The sequence below is a fragment of the Salvia hispanica genome, chromosome 2 (assembly GCF_023119035.1).
Source record: "Salvia hispanica cultivar TCC Black 2014 chromosome 2, UniMelb_Shisp_WGS_1.0, whole genome shotgun sequence".
Taxonomy (NCBI): domain Eukaryota; kingdom Viridiplantae; phylum Streptophyta; class Magnoliopsida; order Lamiales; family Lamiaceae; genus Salvia; species Salvia hispanica.
The window spans coordinates 21801480-21824280 of record NC_062966.1 but is presented as its reverse complement, the minus strand read 5'-3'; the positions used below and the strand labels follow the sequence as shown (position 1 = coordinate 21824280).

At 32.5% G+C, this 22801-nt stretch overlaps 1 protein-coding gene and 2 pseudogenes across 1 annotated transcript; all 3 read right to left on the bottom strand.

The window, feature by feature from the left end:
• Positions 1–3489: 3489 nt before the first annotated feature.
• LOC125203616 lies at positions 3490–4910 on the bottom strand (annotated as a pseudogene).
• Positions 4911–10310: 5400 nt separating this feature from the next.
• LOC125205005 lies at positions 10311–13274 on the bottom strand. The gene is made up of 4 exons (XM_048103787.1): positions 13210–13274; positions 12321–13079; positions 11593–12056; positions 10311–11415 (listed from the first exon to the last, which is right to left on the bottom strand). The coding sequence occupies exons 2-4, from the start codon at positions 13000–13002 to the stop codon at positions 10675–10677; spliced, it is 1887 nt and encodes a 628-aa protein (XP_047959744.1). The 5' UTR covers positions 13003–13079; positions 13210–13274; the 3' UTR covers positions 10311–10674.
• A 3950-nt stretch (positions 13275–17224) lies between these two features.
• Positions 17225–18858, bottom strand: LOC125207927 (annotated as a pseudogene).
• Positions 18859–22801: the final 3943 nt, after the last annotated feature.

Genomic DNA, 22801 nt, shown 5'->3' with positions numbered 1-22801 from the left:
ATAGTTAATGATTATCTTTAACTGATCCTTTTGTATTACTTAATAGTATTAATAATTAAACAGTACTATAAAATTAATTAGCAAATTACATGATTAAAACATATATATAATTAAATAAATATGAAAGGAAATATTCCTAAAATTTATCCCTACAAAACGTTGTCAATCTTACAATTTACTATGTAATCTTTCGTTTCAAAATTGAGAAAATAGTGTATATATGGAGTATATTATTCTATAGTTTTATGGATTATATATTAAATTACTTAATTTGTCACTAATTAACATTACTAGCATTAAAAGATATGACAAGATAGTCTCTCTATTTAATTTAATTTTCAAATTATATAAAAAGGAAATGGTTTCCAATATTTAGTTGAGTTTTCATCTTTTGGGGCTTGATGGAATTAATAAAAGAAAAATATAGCATTTTGTTTATAATTGATTCGTTGCAAATTAAATAAGTCACGATTTACATTATACGCCTTCAATATTTTACATTAAATCAGTCATAATTTACATTATACCAAATTTCAAATTATATCAACCACATCATATGCATTCCATATTCTTTTATTTTTTTTAATCAACATAATTATTCCATATCTCCATATTTCATATTATACACATTCCACTATAAAGTCAATTTACTTAATTTAATTATGTACTGCATTTAATTTTTTATTAATAAATTTGAAAAATTTGTTTTTAATATTGAACTATACACATAATCCACATAATACCCATATCTGTACACATAATTATACTCATATTCCATGATTAAGTCAATTTAATTATGTATCCCATTTAATGTTTTACCAATAAATTTGTAAAATTTTTTATTTTGTAATAAATTGAATTTATATACAAAACTTAAATTTATATGTATACAAAGTTTATATGTGTCACTGAAGTATGATATAATACTATGAAAAATAGAAAAATGTGTGCGACATTTTAATATTTAATTTTTGGTTATACAATCTGTAACAATTCTACGGTGAGTTGAAAGTTGAAACTATGATTTAATTTAACCTTTTGATTTAAAATAATGTAATAAGTGTACCAAATGTTGTTGGTGAAAAAAGTTTTATGTCTTTTGTAATTATGTGCAATAAAGTTAAACATATTAGTAATTAAAGACCTTTTATTGTGAATGTGAATTTACGAAAGTTCCAATGTGCAATCAAAAAGTTCACAGGTATAACAATTTGATAGTACTATATAATAGTACTAAAGTTCACATGTATCAATAATACATGATTACGTACTTATTTGATTACTATAAATATTGTCATATGCGCATCGCGCTGGGCTGAAGTACAAATTTACTAATCATATGAATGTCATTTGATTGACAATTTAATGTGATTTGGGCACAACACTCCAAGAGTTTAGTCCATGAGGCTAAAGTGTAGCACCGACTCAATGACATAGTGTTCACTGGTGATCGAAGTTAAATCAATCCCCAAAGGGTTTAGTAATCCATAGGGTTCGGTTGTAGTACCGACTTAGCAACATAGTTTACAATTTAACAACACTGTGTAATGTACTTTTTGCTATGCAATATTCTATATAAAATATAAAATATTAACTATATAGATTTAAAATATTAAATAGATGAGTTAAGAACATGTGATTTTTTAAGCGATGTTCGATTGTAATGTTCAAAAATTAAAATTTCATGAAATTCAAATCACTTTATTATATATTGCAAGATTTGATTATGTTTTTATTGATTTTGATTAGAGAGCTTAAAAGATATAAATATAATGGAGAATTAAAATTATGAAATTATTAAAATCACAACGGTAAACTAAATTAATATTAATATGATATATTTAGTATAAACAATTGATTTTGTTGCAAAGTGTATTTTATAAAGAAACGGAGAAAGCATCAATCATATAGCTATAAAATGTGAAATAGATGATTTAAGAATACAAGAATTATTTTAACGAGATTCGACTGTAGCATTCCAAACATAAAAGAAATTAAAGAAATTGAAAATTTAAAAATTAAAGAAACAAAATCAAAATTACATATTTTAACGGGATTCGACTGTAGTCATACGTTTATATTACATATTTCATCGTGATATATCAAAGTAATATTAATCGTTAATAACTTATATTCAATTCGTTGTACATTGTATATTAATAGTAATTTTCCTATATTGTAAAGTTTCAAAGTGACTAAATCATTTATTTTTACGACAAAAAGTAATAGTAGTACTACTCACAATATTTTATAAAACTTATCGTGAATAGATATCATTCATATTTAAAGAATAATACTACTCTAAATTTGGAAGAAATATTGTGGAAATGTGTCATTAAGAAAATTAAAAATTCAATTCGTTGTACTTTGTATATTAATAGTAATTTTCCTATATTGTAAAGTTTCAAAGTGACTAAATCATTTATTTTTATGACAAAAAGTAATAGTAGTACTACTCATAATATTTTATAAAACTTATCGTGAAGAGATATCATTAATATTTAAAGAATAGTACTACTCTAAATTTGGAAGAAATATTGTGGAAAGGTGTCATTAAGAAAATTAAAAAAACGGAAGAATGGGAAGGGATTAATAAAATTGTATTATTGATGTATTATCGTAGAGTTTTGTATAGTAGGGAATGTTAATGTCATAATATGATACATGCAAAAATATTACTATGCTAAACAAATTGCAATAAAAATGATAATCTATTTCGAAAGGAATTTTTTATCATATGTTTATGATTAACAAATGCATACCTTATTATTGATCTTCTAGGGGAAATACTCTGAAGAATTTTCGCATATCAACGTCGAAATATACATCTTTTGTTGATTTAATCATCCGTTGCCAAAGAGAAAGTTTGGAAAGTGTAATTGGTGTAAGACTTGAGAGAAGATTCGGAGTAGTAATTGATTTTGTGTAATTGTAGTAGTTATTGCTTTTATAGATTTGTAGGTGAATATTTATTCTTAAGTTTTGTACTCTGTTTGTACTAACTTAGTTGGTACATAACTTTTTTATATGAAATCTTAAAGTAATCTCTCCAGTCTTAACTAGAGAGAGTATGTTTTTCTTATAAATTTATAAGAAAATATATATTCTTAAATATTGTATTCATAAATATTGTACTCTCTTTGTCTCAATTATGTTGGTACAAAACTTATGGGCGCAGAGTGTGTTAAAATAATTTCCTTTATTCATATCTCGCACGAATTATATGATTTACTATGAATTTCATCAGCTGCGCAACGCCATGGGGATATCTTAAAATAATCTCCTTAGTCTTAACTAGAGAGAGTATGTTTTTCTTATAAATTTATAAGAAAATATGTATTCTTAAATATTGTACTCCCTTTGTCCCAATTAAGTTGGTACAAAAATTTTGGGCACGGAGTGTGTTAAATAATTTCCTTTATTCATATCTAGCACGAATTATATGATTTACTACGATTTTTTTCAGCTGCGCAACGCGCGGGGGATATACTAGTAGTAATCAAAAGGCTTGTAGAGCAAAGAGTGATCTTCATTCACCAACTATTCTGGAGTCTTAATCATGCACCCTTCTTTCGCAACCGTAAACAATCCGATAGAGTATCGAGCTTCATCCCCGCTCACCACCACCCTATGGATTGGAGCATGCAGTCGCCCATTTATCCATGCCTTTAAATGACGTGTATCGATGAATTAAAATACGAGATTCATTACAAATGAAAAGGCCAAAAAATTATAAAAAAATTATGATCTCCATTTATGAAAAAATAGTCTCAACAGTAGATGACGCATATTTTAACGAGAAATTAATGAAATGAAGGAAATACATGTTATGAGTACGTTGTAAAAAAGTGGAAAAATAAGATTATTTTTTGTAAACGAGGATTGTAGTAACATACATGGAAAGTGGTCCCGACTATGACAACGAATAAATCGAGTGATGTTGGATCTGCAGGGATCCAAGTTTTGCCATCTTTGGTAAGAAACTCCAAACCGTTAACATGATTGAGCTGATGCAATGTGTTGATGATGTTCTTTCTGTATGGGAAAATAATCCGAGCGTTGAGTGAGGCGTTCGAGGTGCCTCGTACTTCTGGAAACGACAGACGTAATCTGTGGAGTTGATGTGTTCGTCTATGTATTTTTCCAGTCCAAGACTCTCCAGAACCATCCGCCTCACAATCTTGTCTAGTTCAAACAGTTTCTCACAGTATAACTGTATATCTTTGTTGTTACAATAGTACAATCAAGAAGGAAATAATATGTCTTAATGCACAAATTTTTTAGTCAAAATTTAATGTTAGATGAAAACATAAAATATAAGGCACCCCAATTGATATTTGCAAATAAACACAAACAATATTCAACAAAAATTAAAGTAAAAAAGAAACTATGCAGAACACTAGTACATAAGTATCATAAGCGAAACTATTATATGAATCTCAGTAGTCAATTCATCAAAAGTTAGCAACATTAACCTTTTTAGTATATCCACGTGTATTAAAAATGGTGATCAATATGATAATATTAATAAATTAAACAAAAAAAGGATTAAACCTGAAAGTAGGATTGCCTTGCCACATGAGATTGGTGAAGGTGTCGACTACGTGAGACGAGAGGGCGCCATCGATGCCCATACTTTCTATGAGTGGACCGATATTGTTTTAGCCAACATAGCCATGTAAAGGTTTGTGTGAATTTTTGTTAAGTAGTTTGATGGCTAAAGGGAGATCGAAAAGTTGTCGAATTCCATCACTAATTAATTTCCTCAACTCAAGAGGAATAATGTTATTGAATGTAGCTTCAAAACACCCATATTCTTGAAGGAATTCTCGAATTTGGAATTTGGTTGATTCCCACCTTGGAGAATCATTTTCTCCTAGATTGCTCAAATCAATCAAAGGGAAATTCATTCTTACACAACCCATTTTTATGAATAAAACCCTAGATAGCTCTCTTCTTGTAGGAAAACTCAAATGATCTTGGTTGTAGTTATGGTATAATTTCCATTTTATAGGACTATTTATAGATCACAAAATGAACTAGTTTGGCGGGTTAATTATGCATTAAAAGCTTATTTGGTAGGGATGGGTAAGCATGAATACTTGCCAAACATAGATAGGAATTACCACAACCAACTCTATACTGTTTTAATAATTTATACTTTAATTTAATCTTGTTTAAATTACATTCCCTCAAATAATTTATATTATTTGAAAATCATCCATTACTACAATTAAAATAATAGGAATATAAATGATTTAATTCTCTAAATAATTTTTTTTAATTTATCGTACTATTTTTTTAAAAAAATATTTAAAATTATTCAGCCGGTTTCGCCTACTTTAGTCATAGGCCTGAATTTAGAATAGGTTAATATTTTATTGCATTAAAATAAGATATTGATTAAGCTGTTCTGAATGGTTTGGCCTTTTGGGTTATAATTTAGTAGGCATATTTTGTCTTGTGTAATTTAGTATACACATTAATATGGGTTTGGTTCTAATATTGACTACACATTATGTTCGTAATTGAGACCTTCAATAAATGCCTCAGTTATAAACCAAAAGAAAGTGGTGACATTATTACATTGTTTTCAAATATCGTATTAATATTGTGAAAATAGGACATTTTTTCTTAATCAGAGGTTAATATATTGATCTCCAATTTTGGAAATTGAACAACTTTAAATTCTTGGCTAACTATTTCTCTTGCATATAATGAGACTAGTAATTGAGACCTTCAATAAATACCTCACGTATAAACCAAACTAAAGTGGTGACTAGGGGGGCTTAAACGGTTCTTCAGTTCTTGGTTATTCGGAATTAAAATCGGAACTGTCCGGTTAATTGTGAAACCGGAAATTCGGTTCCGGTTCCAACTTTTTAAATAGAACCGGAGCCGACCGATTCCTACCAGAACCGAATTATAATTCAATTTTATTTTTTTATAATATAATATACTAATAAATCTAATTTAATTGAATTAAATTAAAATAGTTTGAAACATTGAGTCATTTTTAGTTAAACGGTGTTAGATTTGCGAGCTCTGTTTTCTGAAATATTTAAATGTTTAAACCGTGACTTTGAATCTACAATTATTTATCCAATCCATTTTTCATGAACTAACTATAATGAGTAGGACATCATAAGTTTGTTTTTAATTTATAAAAGAACTTTTACAATTACAATATCATTTAATATAATAAAATTTTTACTTTATAACAGATTTGTGTAACAATTCATTTAACATACGATTTTAACTTGTTTGTGAATAATTTATTAAGTGTTCCGTTATAAACCAAAAAGTCACCAAAATGGTAAGATCGTCATTCTGTTATCATATCATAATTTTCATGTTTTTTTTATATCAATATAGTGTATTACAAGTCCAGAGCCTTTGTCCTAGGGGCAAAGAGTTTAGACATTATTGTATGAGGTGTCGAATTCAAGCCCTCTTGACATCAGTTGTAATTTCCTCCTTTCTATAGGAATTTATTAGTAATTCCCTCCTTTATATAGGAGTTTATTTTATATATAAAAAAACATAGTACGTTGCGAATATCAACAAAGTGACATGAGAATTTTATATATATAAAAAACATAGTACATTACAAATATCAACAAAATGACATGAGAATCTCAGCACAAGTAACAGAAAATATCTACCATGTGCAGTTTTATTGAAATAAATATCAGCAAATTTTATCATTCGATCGTCGTCGGATCATATGCAATTAACATCTCGTTAGAATCCTTATAAAATTACCTTTAATTGGATATATTTTTTGCGAGAAAAATAATTTAAATCGAGAGAGTTACGTAAATTTGAAATTCAATTTTCGGTTTCGATTTTTATATTTTTTGGGTTTGGTTCGGTTTGGATTTTAAACTAAATTATGTTTTTCGGGTTTGGTTCGGTTTGAGCAAAAACCGAACCGAAACCCGAATGATCACCCCTACCGTAGAATCAATACTTATAACTATTTAATGTATACAAATCGTTCCTACTATTCCTAAAACTTGAACTTATTTCAAAAGGTATTCCTTCAATATTCAATAATACTAGTATTAAAGTTACTACCTATTTTTGTGTTTATGAGAACTATTTCATTTTTCTTTTAAGACAACGCCTCATACTATATTGTAATATACTTTATATTTCAATCTTATAGTAATTTGGATCGTACAACCACCACACGAGAATTGTCCATGCCTGCACACTTAATCTTCCAATTCCGACAGTTTCTCCGAGAAGGACTCCACACTCTTGCTGGTAAAAACAAAACTGAATTAAATGCATGGGACGTATATATGTTGATGATTCGTACAGTTAATTAAATCCATGGATCTAATTCTAAATCGTGAAGTATTGCAGCAATCAATACTAAGTGACAAAAAATATTAAACTTAATTACATTGGTTTATTAATTATATAATTTCTGTCATTGTCATATCTATATATCAAGCATTTAGAAAAATGACAATATCGATTTCTTTTCAATGATTCTTGTGTTAATATTGCGATTGAGTTAATTTTAAAATAAGTTAGAGAAAAAAAATAAATGAATTTAACTAACTCAAAAAAAATTAATTAACTGTAAAATTCATCAAATAAAAATGAAAAAAATATATAAAACCTCTTAATTTAAAATGCAATAGTATAAAACCTAATGAAAAAAAAGGATTTAATGAAAAAAGAATGCTGATACAAGGATCTAACCAAAAATTTGTATAAAGACTTAATAAAATAAAATGTATTAGTACAAGGACATGAGATGTGTTTTTCCTAGAAAAATCTATAATTTGAACGGTGGAGTTTACTTTCTTAAGCCATTGCTTGCTATATTAGAGGTGGATAACTAATCAGTTTAAATAAAAATATAACTCATTCTGTTTTCTAAAAAATAAGAACTTTGGAAATGGTACGAGCTTTAATACAAAATTAATAAAGTAAGAGAGAAAAAGAGAAAAAATAGATAATGGAAGAAAGAGGAAGGAAAAAGTAGTGAAATTAGTGTTAGTGGATTGTGGGATTCATTTTCTAAAATGAAAAATTTCTATATTCAGTAAATGCAACTAATAAAAATTATTTTTAAGAAACAAATGAATGTAATATTGATCTTGGGTTCAAATTGCATGTGTCCATGTAGTTTTCATCTCATGTGGTCCAATGTAGAATTTTGCACCTTAAAAAGACGGTGTTGTGATCTCAATTGATGTCATTATAGTATACTCTTTTCTTCCTTTCGTTATTAAATATCTTTTTTTTTAATTCTTCCGCCAATGAAATCTCATTTCATTTTTAATTTTTTAATAAGTGAATTTCACATTCAACTAATCCATTTTACTAATATTTTATTATAAAATGTGGGAACCGAACCTTTTGGGAAATAAAGTTGTTTTAATTTGCGAAATGGAACGATTTAAATTCTATTTGTAATAGTATGTTTTAAGGTTTCCATTTGGCGACGGAAAATAGAAGAGAGTGTGAAAGCTTTTATTTTTTTTACTTTTATTGTATAATGTAATTTTTTAAATATTTTTTTTGACTTTTAAATCGTTTGCTAAATGACAGTGAAGTGAATATTCATCTTCCTTCTGATATTGTTTTATCTTATGCTGAAGATTCTCTTAAAAAAGATTTATCCTTCTTATATAGATCTGAAGACTTGAGCAATTGTTTGCAAGATCGTGCTATACTCACTCCTATACTGGACGTTGTTGATGAGGTTAACAAGTTCTTGATTTCGTTGGATTAGTTTCAGGGTCGAGTATTTTTGAGTTCTGATAGCATTTCAAATTCAAAATTTAAAATTATTTATTTGATCAAATTATTTGTTTTTTTTTTTCTATTGGATGTAATAGTATATTTTTCTTTATTTATATCTCTTATTCTTTTTCATCCACGCATATCTTATTGGTGCTAATTCTTTTGTTTAATATTACTACAGTCATATTATATATTAAAATTGTATACTGCACATGAAATGGTTCAGTACAGTATCTTGATGGAAGTACAAATTTCTTTTCGATGTTGTTTATAATGTTATGGATACTCTTTATAATTAGTTTATATTATGTATATATATAATCTTTATATTATTTACTCTATTATTTTAATATATTTGGCTGTTAATATATCTTCATTACTTGAAAATCTTTTGTTCCGTGCACAGCACGAGTGTTAACACTAGTTAAATATAAAAGTAGGACTCACACTTCATTAGCTTTTACTATCCATTTTTCTTTATAAAGTCTAATAATTTCTTAAAATCTGAACCGATCAATCATGTGACATTTAATCATAGGCGGATGGAGTATTATTAATTTTATTACATACATTTATTTTATAAGCTTATGAGACTGTCTTTATAAGATAATTAAACTTAGAGCTGCGACACATTTTCAAAGAAGTTAATAATGAGGCAGAAGTACATCGATCTTATAATATTGTAACCTTTACACATACTATAGAACCTTTACAATCAGTCTCAACTGCGGTTGTGAAATCAGCGACTCTAAACGTAAATTTAATGGAGTTTTTTTTTTACCATAATGGTCTAGCGATGGGATCAATCTATAATGGAGCAAATATAGATGAATTATCTATCCTACCAAACATGATAGTATTTCATTTTAACCTTGAGAGACGCGGTTTCATTTAAAAACCGGAACCACTATTCTGATTTTAAACCGAACCGATAGTTCTGATTTAACCGTGAATCCTTAATAGGTGAAGAGTGGAAATCGAAACTTTAAATATCATTTAGACTACATGGCAAAAGATAAAACAACGTTAGATTTTTGGACCACTTTCGTACAATTATTATGAATAGATTATGGAATAACTAATAATTAAATACTCGATTACTACATGATTACTGAATATTTAAATTGCTTATAATTATATAAGTTAAGATGCAATCAAACTGAAAATTGTCCGTTGTGATGTATAAAATGGTATTTAAGTGAAAGGGATCAAAATTTTGCAAAGTATCCACAGTGTGTATAGTGCATACCATACCTCATAATTGGGATCCAAATCATCAAATCCATTAAACTCTCCATGGGCTCATTTAACTTTACAAGAGAGTAAGGGGTCCAGTTACATATACAATAGAACCTTTACAATCAGTCTCAAGTCTCAACTGCGGTTGTGAAATCAGCAACTCTAAACGTAAATTTAATGAAATTATTTTTGTTACCATAATGGTCTAGCGATGGGATCGATCTATCCCTCACCTCGCTGCATAACTAAAGCGGTTGAATAAAGTTTAAGCTCACCAAGAACAATCAGACCAAATATAGATGAGTTATCTATCCTACCAAACATGATAGTATTTCATTTTAGCTATTGGATAATAAATTGTGCTACTTATAAGTTCACATGCTAGATATATATAATAAATGTGAATCCGGTGAGTTTTCCAAATCTTAGCTCTAATCATTCCAGTATTTTCTTTTTTGGAGACCAATGTGACCCAAATCTATAAGCCCAATCATTTTTTGGAGAATCATCAGTTCCTAACCCATCAACTTGTATTCGCAATACTAATACTGATACTCCTACTATGTTCTTGTATTCATAATACTAATACTAGGTGGATCGCTTATAAATTTATATACCAACTCAGTTCCGTTTCATCGTCATATTCGATTAATTAAATTAAAACCTTCAAAGCTCTGCTTCTTCATCAGCATGAGTCCCCGCAAACAAGTCCACCGCGTACGCATCAAACGCCATGACCGGATACTCAATCTGCCCAACCGAAGGCAAATCCGGATGATCCGTCCTCTCATAAACCAACCCACGGGCCGCCTCCTTCATCACGGGCATCCACCACCAGTAGTTCTGCTCTTGCTGCTCGTCTATAGGCAGATCCGGTGATGGCGAAATCCTCTCTATGATACCGTCCACATCAAGATCCTTAAACTTCTCCGAAGCACCAAGAAGATCACAAGCCCCCTTCGCCCCCTCCACCACGAAATGGCTGATGGCATCCCCGATCCTGATCATGAAAGCCGGCGTCCGGAGATACGCCTTGATCATTTTCTCGTGGAGTGTCTTGAGGAACGCTTGGCCAATTGGGGTCATCAGGATATGCCGACGACAGAGCTTGATCCCTACGCCCCTCCCAATCACCTTCCCCTCCTCCCGCCCTTGGCTGTAGGCTTGAATCCTCACCCTCTCTAGCTCCTCCATGTGATCGGCTCGTTCCTTTTCCAAAGTAGTCGACAATGCCCTGATTTCAGCCCCGGCCATATGCAAAGCTGTCGCAGCAGAGACGAGATCTTTGTCCTTGGAAAGGGTGCACTGGTTCTGTTGCTCAAGATGAGATTTTAGCTCCTTGATCTCGTCCTTTAGGCTCTTGTACTCCTCTGCGCGTTCATACAGCACTTCCGAGGCCACGGTGGTCTACAAGAAGCAATGATGAAAGTAAGCGAAATGTTAGGCCTGTTTAGTTTCCTAGTTTTGCCAATAAAAAGATCCTTAAATGCTCGCAACATAGTGTTATAAAAATCTACAAATTATCTTCAATTTGTCATATCAAGGCAAGCAAACCAAACGAGAAAAACCGAAGGAAATTTTTACCTTCATCCGGTAACCAGATACCATGTCTTTTAGCTTGGAGGAGGGTAGTTTCCTCAACTCTGCCAAATCCTCGTCTCGAGGAACGGTCTCCCAGAAGGCCGTGTATTGTGCATCCGATAACCTTAAGGCATGGCCGGGGAAGATACTATTAAAGGGCTTGTTAAGAGCCACCGGCTGCAGGTGTGACGGCCTTTTTCCTTGGAAAGCAGAGGACTCCCTCTCAACAGATATCACCAATGACCTCTTTTGGCCAGAGAGGGCCTTCTTCCTCTCCGAGTGTCTCTCCTCCCGAATGGCAGAAGGAGAAGTGTCTTCACCCAACATGAGCTCGGGCGCTCGAGGACTAGGTGACGGTTCGTTTGACAAATCCACCAGTTCAAGATCCTTGGTGAGAGGAGGAAGAGGCTGCAGTTCAGCGTGGGCAAGCCTCCGTTTATCAGCAAGGATCTTTTGCCAAGACATTGCTGAAAATGAAAGGAAAAGATGAAAGTGTTATTGACACCTAAATACAGAAAATACACCAAAATTGTGCATGTTTTTAATTTCTATATTCAACTCTGCAATGATCTTTTGCCAAAACAGTGTTGAAAAGAAAGCAAAACAGAGACATTGTTGATAAGAAAGTAAAGCATAAAAGGCTATTCCCACCCAAAAAGAAAGCAAGCATAAAAGGCTATTATTCCCCACCAAATTAAACAGAATTTGGTATGCATTTGCATTCGGATTACCCATATCGACAGACCAGTTATGGTTCACGAAGAGGCCATGATAGATGAGAGCGTTCTCATCTGTGACAACACGAAGCAAACAGAGATGCTTCTCATCAAAAGAGGCGTTAATGGCAGCCAGAACTGACCATTCATGCTTACTAAGATTATCTACACTCGGAGTATGTATCTCCCTAAGCTTCACATGCCACCGAACCTCATGAAACGGCCAGCTATGGCCGCTCCGAGGCCTGACGAAGAAGTAATTCTTCATCCAGCCGCTACCAACGCTGGGGATTTGGCCGTAGAAATGGGCGGGGCTTTCCGAATTTGTCTTGAAGCAGTAGAATTCGCCCATGACTTTGACGCCGTGGCAGATGTGGAAGAGGCGAGAGGTGTCGGCGAGGCCGTGCTCTCTGAGGAGAATGTGGAAGAAGAGAGCTCGGCGAATGGAGGAAGGATGGAGCTGATTTATCGGAATTTGGTAGAGACGAGACAGATCTGAGAGAAAGGGGCAGATTGGGAAACGGAGGCCGGCGTCGATTTGTTTCTGCCAGAATACCATGGCGGGAGGCTCTGCATCGGAAGGCCTATCGTCGGAGCTAGGGCATTCTATGTGAAATTTGGGAGGATTTCGCAGCTGTGATGTGAGTTTTTCCAGATCTATGGCGGTTTTCTCAAACGATTGTTCTTCACCACGCATGATCCTAGGGTTTTGATGGCTAGTTTTTACGAGCTATGATGAATCATGAAATTGAGAGAAGTAGTGAGAAATGATACCTGAAATTTCTCGAGAAGCAGAGAGAGAAAAAGGTGAGAAATTGCACCTGAAATTTTCTAGCAGTAGAGAGAGAGTGAGAAACGATGCCTGGAAATTTCGGAGAAACAGAGAGAGAGAGAGAAACGGTACCTTGAATTTTTGGAGAAGTAGAGAGAGAAACGGAGTGGAAAAGCTCTCGTTGGAGGAGAAAAAATGCAGACGAAATCGGAGGTTTTGGGTTTTGCAGAAAATGGTATGGTGAAGAAAAGATGGGCGAAAGATGAGTTGGAGGGAAGGAAACTGCAGCAATCCAATCAGTAGCGGACACGTGTAGGGGTGGGATTAAGAATCTATCATGATGGTTGTATGAACGGCTCAAATTGAAAAGTTGGTCATGCATGAATGCATGCAATTTGACCTTCGTTTACTGTGTAAAGTAGCTATGCCTATGTCTATAATCTTGCATATTTATGTAGTATTTCGGGCTTAGCTGTGGGTATTTTTTAATGAATAAGGTACACAGAATAAATTTATAAAGTGATGTCATTTTATTTAAAGTTTGATAGGTCAGAGCATCTGCAGCAGCGGTACAAAAAAAGTCCGAGACACGGCGCTGCTCTTAGTTAATAGCACGTCCGTACTGCTGATCAACCCTACATGACACGATTTGATTGGTCAACGGCTTAGCCAATGGCAAAATTAACTTTTCTCTTTTTTTAAAAAAAATAAATAATTCAAAATAATACCAAAAATTAAAAAATATATATTTTTGGATTCCCAAAAAATAGAGCCGTTTATGGACGTTTTTTTTGGATTTTTTTGATTTTTTTTATCTCAAAATCATCTATAAATACACACATTCATCATCCACTTTTCACATCAAATTATCTCTTATTCATACTTTTTCATACTAAATCATCTACATCTTCCTCTCTCACCCAAACCCTCTCTAAAAAATTCAAAAATAGATTTCACCGATCTCATTGCGGAAGCGGAGCGCGAAGAACAAGAATACCATAAACAATATCGTGCCGCCTATGAAGCCTATGTCGCCGCCAATAACCCCGCCCCTCCTCCTCAACCAACTAGATCAAAACGTCGCTACATCCATCTTGATCGGGAGGGAGCCCACGAAAGGCTCGTTGCCGACTATTTTTCCGACCAGCCGCGGTATCTAGAAGATTACTTTCGGCGCCGTTTTTACCTGTCAAAATTTTTGTTTATGCGTATTGTCGACACGTTGTCCACCCGTGTTGAATACTTTCAATCAGGTGTAGACGCAACCGGTCGGCAAAGTCTCTCGGTATTGCAAAAGTGTACTTGTGCCATCCAGATACTTGCTACTGGGCAAACGGCTGACCTCTTCGATGAGTATTTGCATGTAGGTGAGTCAACTGGAATCCTATGCCTAAAATTTTTTTGCGACGGCGTTCGTTCTGCTTTCGGCGAGGAATTCCTTCGAGCACCCACCACCGAAAATTGTCAACGGTTGCTTCATCTTCACGAAACAGTCCACGGTTTTCCCGGTATGCTAAGCAGCATTGACTGCATGCATTGGAAATGGAAGAATTGCCCGACTGCTTGGAGGGGCCAATACTTAAGCGGCCACAAAGGCTAAGAGCACAGATGTGGGTGTTGTGCTCTTAGCTAAGGACAATGAGTAAAAGTGGGTCCGGACCCACTTCCGTGCTCTTAAATAAGAGCACGGAAGGGATGCTCTTAGAGCATCTCATCCATGCTCTTTGGCAAGAGCACAACACCCACATCCATGCTCTTTCACAAGGATATGCTCAAGGGTTCCACCATTATATTATTCAATTTAAATAAAAACATTTTCAAAATATTAAAATGCATTAAAAATATCCAAAATAGTATTACTAATTACTAAAAAAGTAAAAATTACATAATTAAAATCCTATAAATTAAAAATTACATAATTAAATTCATAAAATTAAAAAAAAAAAAACTACTACTCATGGCCGAAATGATATCGTTGATATCCATTTTTTAATTTAGAGAGGATTTGAGTAAGAGAGAAAGATATAGATGAGTTGTATGAAAAAATGGATGATGAATGCATGTATTTATAGATGATTTTGGGATTAAAAAAATTCAAATTTTTTTTAAAAAAAAGGGTAATAAAACGGCAATATTTTTGGGAATCCGAATTTTTTTTATATTTGGTATTATTTTTGATTTTTTTTAAAAAATGAAAGAAAATGCCAACGGCCAATAGAAACACGCCACGTTGCCCTACTCAGCGGCACGGACGTGCTCGATGCATCGAGCAGAGCCGTGCCGTCGGCAAGAGCAGAGCGGCGGACAGGGGCATGTCGTGCCAACGGCACGAATGCCGTCCTTCCCCACAAGCACCAAAGTTGTTGACTAATTACATAATTAAAATAAATTAATAATTGTATATTTAAATTAGAATAAATTATTAGTTTAAATATTTATAAAGAAATTTTAAAATTATTATAAAACTAAAATTCGGTAAATATTTAAAATATATATAAACAAATTCCCCTAAAAAGGTTGAGGAAGATTATCTCAATTTCCCACTTGTCACAAAAATGGGCATAATAAATTTCGTGCTTCTTCATTCAAGTGAGGAAATTGGTTATAAATGAACATAACCCTTCGAGGAGAACCATCCTTTTCCAATCACTTTTATCTTGCTTTTTTCGTATTCAATTACTCCCTTAATTTCCTTTTTCGTTATCTTTTTATATATCATTTCTCATTCAGTCCTCTTTTTCATAGTCCATTCGTCCCATGATAAGAGTCCTATTTTGTCATTTCAATCCATCCCATAAAAAATTCGTTATCTTTTTATATATCATTTCTCATTCAGTCCTCTTTTTCATAGTCCATTCGTCCCATGATAAGAGTCCTATTTTGTCATTTCAATCCATCCCATAAAAAATGTCATATTTCACTTTTGCAATAAATGATAATAAGGCTTCACATTTCACCAATTTATTTTAATCACATTTTATTATGAAATTAGTACGAAATATATAAATAAATGAGATTTAGATTCCAATAACTTATCCAACTCACTCATCTTTACATTTTTTAAAACTTGTGTCATAACTAAATAAGTTTCCCCACTGCAGGAATGAAGAAGTATTCATTCATCTACTATTCTATAAACTTACACACCTGAGATTCTAGAAAATATTTACTATTCAATATATTTTTTATTTACTTTTTCCTGAAATATCATGTCGACTAAAAAATGTGTCATCTTAGTCGGGACGGATGGAGTACTTGAAAGATTGGTTGCCCTGAGGCCACTTGAGGGTGGTGAAGCTCTGAGCTCCTTCGAGACTCGAGAGTGTCCGCATAGTTGATGCCTAAGGCTTCGTGAAGGGGCGCAATGGGGATTTGACCCATGTATATGGCATGGTTTTTCATTGATGTTTTGGATTTTAATTTGAAGAGGAAGATCAAGAAGGTATGGAGTTGCTTTGAAGATGGATTTGTGGAGTTATACGTGTGAGATCTTGTCGTATAATGCTACAAACAACCATAGTTTTCAAAGGCTTTTCTTATGTTTTTTGGAGGCAGATGTCCAACAATTTGAGTCTGGCTTCATTTCTGGATTGAAGTCTACTACTAGAAGCTGATTAGGGGTAGTTTCGGAACCCATTATTATTACTACTACTTTGTTTCTTTTTTTTTTTTGTTTCTGATTTTGAATATGTAAGTTTGGTTTCAGAAAAATGGTAGATTGTTATGGGTTTATATGGTAAGATATTGAAAAAAAAATACTAGTAGTATTAATTTACTTTTTGCATATTATTTTTTTTTTTGTCAAAAATAATATCAGTCGATTCGCTTGAGGGAATACTATTAATTTATTCGAATGCTTAATAAAAACGTTTCTGAAAAAGCAAAATAATTCTACTTTTAAAATAACAAAAATGGCAGTTTACTATAAATTCACTTATTTTAGTTAAGACTAATATTTACTAGGAAAATTGGCAGTTTAAAACCTGAAACAAAATCAAGGTGATAAAAGTTTATTAGTGTAATTCTTAATTTGAGATAAAAGAACTTATGAGGACCATATATAGATTATTAGATGTAATTTTAGACTTGTCAAATTACCTGATCCATTGAATTTTATTTTCTTGGAAATCCTACAATATCCTTCAACTTAATGAAAACAAAATTGTCATTCATAATGTTTCCAAAACAATATTTCCAATAGCAATACTTGACTTACATTTTTCAAACAACAACACTGGAAATCAACTTGCAACCAACACTAGAAAACAACTTGCAACCAACACTAGATTAACCAATACACACAACAGTTTATTATTTCCTTAAACACAACATTCAATTATGTAAAATTAAACCACACAAAAGATAATATTATTGTTAAACCCCACAATAGGTAGCAATAGCACTCTCTAGCTTTCTGTTTTCTTCTTGGCTGTAAAAATCAACATACTTGAGATGATCAAATGGCTTGTATCTCAGAGGATGTTCATCATCCACGAACTCATCGGGCGTCTCCACCATCTCCTTCTCCATGAATGAGAACTGCCCAAGTGAGTATCTTGCTGCTTCACTCCCTTCCATAGTCACTTTGTGATGAGGGGACTTTATCCTATTGTTGCTCCACGCCTATTCCAAAAAAAGTTCGTTAAAACGAGTCACTCATTCCCTTAAAATGCCGCATAAGAAGAAATAATATTGACGAATATATAGAAGAGACATGATCACTGCCAAGTTGATAAACTGACCATGATTGCATCACCGGCCATGACAACGATGGAGGAGAGAGGGAGGCCGCGGACGCTAAACCATTCGCCATCTTTGGCTTTGATCTCGAGGCCATCAACTTGGTTTTGATGGATAGTTGACATGAAACTTTTGTCTGTGTGAGACACAAATCCCATTTTGGTCTCACCAATCTTGGGCTCTCTGTACTTCATCAGTTTGCAGAGGTAGTTGGCAGATCCCTTGTACCACTCGTAGTGTTTTCCAACACCATAGCCCTCGAACACCATTCGCACAACGATCTTCTCCAGTTCCACTGCCAACTTTGTGTACGCAACTATATTTTCACTGGACAGTCATTTAAATCATGAAATTTGGTCAAATTTAGTTCTGTCCTATAAGATTTGAAAACAGTCCATTGGTGATGCTAAAATAAAAGTCGTTTCATTAAATAAAAGAGAAGAAAATTAATAAAAGTAACGACGCAAAAAAAAAGAAAATCAAAAGAGAGGAAGGAAGGACAATTACGAAAGAATATCACCAAAAGATATTATTTCGCACGCAGATTAGACAATTACGAAAAAATTGAAATTTTACCATTTGATACTATTTTGAATTCGAACAAGCAACACGAAAACATGCACGTACCAGAAGGTGGGGTTTCCGTTAGGCCACATGACATTTGAGAAATCTTGAACTCCTCGGTTGGTGTGGGCATCGTTGATGCCCATGCTTTCGAAGAGAGGAAGGAAGGGCATCTGGCCGACGTAGCCGTAGAGGGACTTATTAGGGGACTTGTTTAGGACCTTGGTTTGAGTTGGGAGAGAGAAGAGGCTTTGCAAGGATTCGAACACTTGTTTGTGTAATTCTTGGGTGAGTTTGTCGTAAATTGCTACAAAACAACCATATTTTTCTAGAGCATCAACTACTTTTTTTACATGTCTCCGACCATGATTCTGTCTCAGGGTTTGTGTTCTCGTCTGTGAATTCTATCACAGCAAGTTTGTGAACTGTCTCCGATCCCATGGTTGATTGATTGATCTTGTGTGTGTGAGAGAGAGAGAGAGTGTGTGTTTTCGATCAATTTCAAGAAACAATTAACACTTATTTATAACTTGATATTATAGTTAAATTATTATGATGGGCTGATTGATTAGAAATGTAAAAATTGAAAATGACAATTTCTGAGTTATATAAATGGTTGGTCGTGTTATACGTGAAACCAACATGAAGATTTTGTTTGTCTCGGTTGGTAAGTTTTGTAATTTTGCCCTTTAAATAATTGAATAGTTGAATAATAAAAAAATAAAAAATATGATGCAATTTTTAAGATATTTTTTCCACCGAAAATAAAAGGATTGATTGCTAAAAAACACACCTATAACTCTTGCAACAACTTCACTAAAAATTAAAGAAAACATATATTCCATCTGTTGAATTGACTCAACACATATTTTAAAAAATATAAATAAAATAGATGTAAAAAATTTGTGGAATGTAAGATGCATTTATAAAAAAGTAAAAATAAAATGAAACGTAAAACAATGAAAGTTCCAAAATGGGATATGAGACCTTTCATGGCGTATAGAAAGAATATTTGGATAGGAACTTGTTGTATACATTTATTTATCAAGATGCAAAATGTGCAATTTCTAATTGAAATACTCTCTTGAACAGGTAGTATACATTTATTTATCATTTTTAGTAGTGGACTTAGGTTTCAACTAACTCATTGTTATCAAGATGCAAAATGTGCAATTTCTAAGTGAAATACTCTCTGGACATGTAGTATACATTTGTTTATCATTTTTTGCAATAGACCTCATATTTCACTAACTCATTCCTACTCATACTTTATTGTAAAACTAATATGTAAAAGTAGGATCCACATTCCACTAATTTTTTCAACTCACTTTTCATTACATTTCTTAAAACTCGTGTCCGACACAGTGAAAGTGAGACAAACTATCTGGGAAAGAGAGAGTAATAGTTATATCAAATGTGATGCACGAGTTCCTTTTTATTAAGATGGATTTCTTGTAGTGAAGACGTCACTTTACCAGAAGCCGAATATTAAGGGACATGTATATATAATTCTCTATTTGATTCGAGATATCATCTAGAAAATGAAATGCAACACGTATTGTACGATGAAACAAAATAGCTTTGACCACGTATGAATAACTCAGTGATGTAAGAGATCTTCCCAAATCAATTTAAGTGAAATTTAATGAGTCATAGTTGTTAGGAGGAAAGTACTTCAGAAAATTGTACAAGTATTATTGTGTGTGGATTGATTGCTACAAAACATTCTCTGCTTGTCCCATAAAAATAGGTCATATTTTTTTTTCCGTCTATGCTCTACAAATAGTTCATATTCATTTATAGTAACATTTTTCTCCTTCTCTTTTATTTTATTATTTATGAGCCCCACTATCCACTACACAATTTCAACTATTTTTTTTCCTTCTCTTTTACTTTACCAATTATGCAATTATACTTGTGCCTATATCAAATGGCCTATCTCTATGGGACGGAGGGAGTATTTAAAATTGTGATATTTGAGTGACTTCACTAAAAACAAAGAAAATAAGAGCCTATTTCCACATCACATGAATGCATGGTATTTTTACACATGCCCGCAGGCAGTGACGAAGCCAGGATTTTGTCACTGGGGGACCCATTCCGTTATTACTCCACTCGTCTATCAATAAATGTTTCATTTTGTAATTTTCATCTGTCCACCAATAAATGCCTCATTTATTTATTTTTATTTATTTATAATGGTTCCATATTCTACTAACTTTATCTCACTCGTATCTTATTATAAAACTATATACACCACATTCCACTATTTTTCTATTTAGTTTCCATTATATTTCATAAAACACGTACCAAGTCAAATTGAGAATATTAATCGTGGACGAAAGGAGTAATAGTTATGGACTTTTAGTATCGATGTCGCTGAATACAGTTAAAGCATAAACAATAAGAGTTTGAAAGTACATTAATACTAGGTGGGATGTGTGAAATAATATATTTCACACAAGAATGAAAGTAAACAAAATGTATATATGAAAATAAGAAAGTGAAAACATTGAAACAAAACAAAATACAATGCAACAAAAGATAGTGTATTTGTGATTTTTTTTTGCTGCGCTACTTACTACAAGTAATCAAAAGAACAGTTTAAAATTGGCAGAAATTGAGGTCAGAAGGTTTAGAACTCAGGTCATGCATGTTGTGAGGCAAAAGCTGAGACGATCTGCGCTAGATATATTACGAGTAATCAGATCATGAATATATTATATCTACTTATAATCCAAATTACTGAGGGGCACATGCCCCCCCGCCCCCAGTGTGGCTTCGTCACTGCCCGCAGTAGCAGCGTAGTTGGCAATGGAAAGACAAATCTTGCTACAATGGTATTCTTACACATGCATATAGTGCCTGTGCCACATACACTGCAAAAAAACGACAATTATTGAGCATCGGGTGTCTCCCGCAATCATATTACTCCTATATATTGTACAGTTGTACTTACATATTGATCACTCATTCAAAGGTAACATTAAACGCTAGCACATAAAATGATACTAATCGCCTATAAAACAATATCAAAGTAGACGAAGATAAAAAGACAAACATATCAATTTTAAATTAGTATTATTATCAACTGAATAATTATAAATAAAGTGATTGATATATTAAAGTGATATAAGTAGAGCCATAAATATTTAGATTTCAAAAATATTTAAAATATTTATTTAATAATTAAGATGTATGGATAACATTATAAGTACTTCACTAAAAAGTAGTGTAAAAAGAAAGAAAATAATTAAGAGCCTATGTCCACATATGCTCGACGGGCGACGAGCCATCATCTATCGAGCACTAGAGTCTAGACATGTGAAGCGGGACATTGTGAATTTTTAAAAGATATTTGTCAATTGTCATTAATCATATATAAAAAACCGTTGGCATATAAAATGTTATCATTTGCCTTTACAACATTATCAAAGTAGACGAATATAAATGTACAAATATGACACCAATTTATAAATTAGCATTATTAGTTCTTATTCTAAACCTATCATCTATTTGAATTTCTTTATCAATTTCACAACACGAGATTCAAATGGATAATAAAAAAAAACAGCGGTTGGTATATATTTGTCCATGCATGCATGATAGTAGAAGTAAATTAATATTGCAAGAGATCTTCAAATCAATTTAATTTAAATTTAATTAGATCGGCTGGTTTATTAGGATAAATGTTCCTGTCAACAATAATGTGATTACTTTCTGCTTTATTTTATTTTTTTTCAAAATTAAGACTCCTTCCGTCCTTTAAAAATAAGAATTTTAAAACAGACACATATTTTGATGTACGATTGGTAAAGTAAGTGAGATAGAAAGAAAAAATTATTAACATATTATTAGTGGAGAATAAAATATAATATAGAGGGACTAGAATAGTTCATATTTTTAAAGAACGGAGGGAGTATATATTTTAACGTTATATGGTAAAGGAAATTGTTGATTCGAATGGTTAATAAAAATGTTTCCTTTCGAAAAAGCAAAATAGTACTCCCTCCGTTCCAGAGAAGTTGGCATACTTTGAAAATGGCACGGAATTTTAGGAGGTTTTATTTTGTGTGTTAAATGGAGAGAGAAAATATAATTTTTATATTCATGTGAGAGAGAACTTTTTCCAAAAAGGGAAATGTGACATCTTTTGTGGGACAAACTAAAAAGGAAAGTGTGCCAACTTCTCTGGGACGGAGGGAGTAATACTTTTTTCGAGAAAAAAAATGGCAGAATTACTAGAAAATATACTTAATTTAGTTAAATTAATCACAACATTATTACTGAGCAGAGGCCTGAATCAGATCAAGGGGATAAAAAATTCTTTAAAACTTGTTAAATTACGAGGACCATACATTAGATGTAATTTGAACTTGTTTAATTACTTCTCTATTTTATTTTATTTTATTGGAACCGT

Excerpts from the sequence above, each read along its gene's own strand:
- LOC125205005 (XM_048103787.1), bottom strand. The coding sequence starts at position 13,002 with ATGCGTGGTGAAGAACAATCGTTTGAGAAAACCGCCATAGATCTGGAA. Across the intron at positions 12,057-12,320 it reads TAACTGGTCTGTCGATATGG|CAATGTCTTGGCAAAAGATC; the intron begins GTAATCCGAATG and ends TTTCATTTTCAG. Across the intron at positions 11,416-11,592 it reads TATCTGGTTACCGGATGAAG|ACCACCGTGGCCTCGGAAGT; the intron begins GTAAAAATTTCC and ends TGCTTCTTGTAG.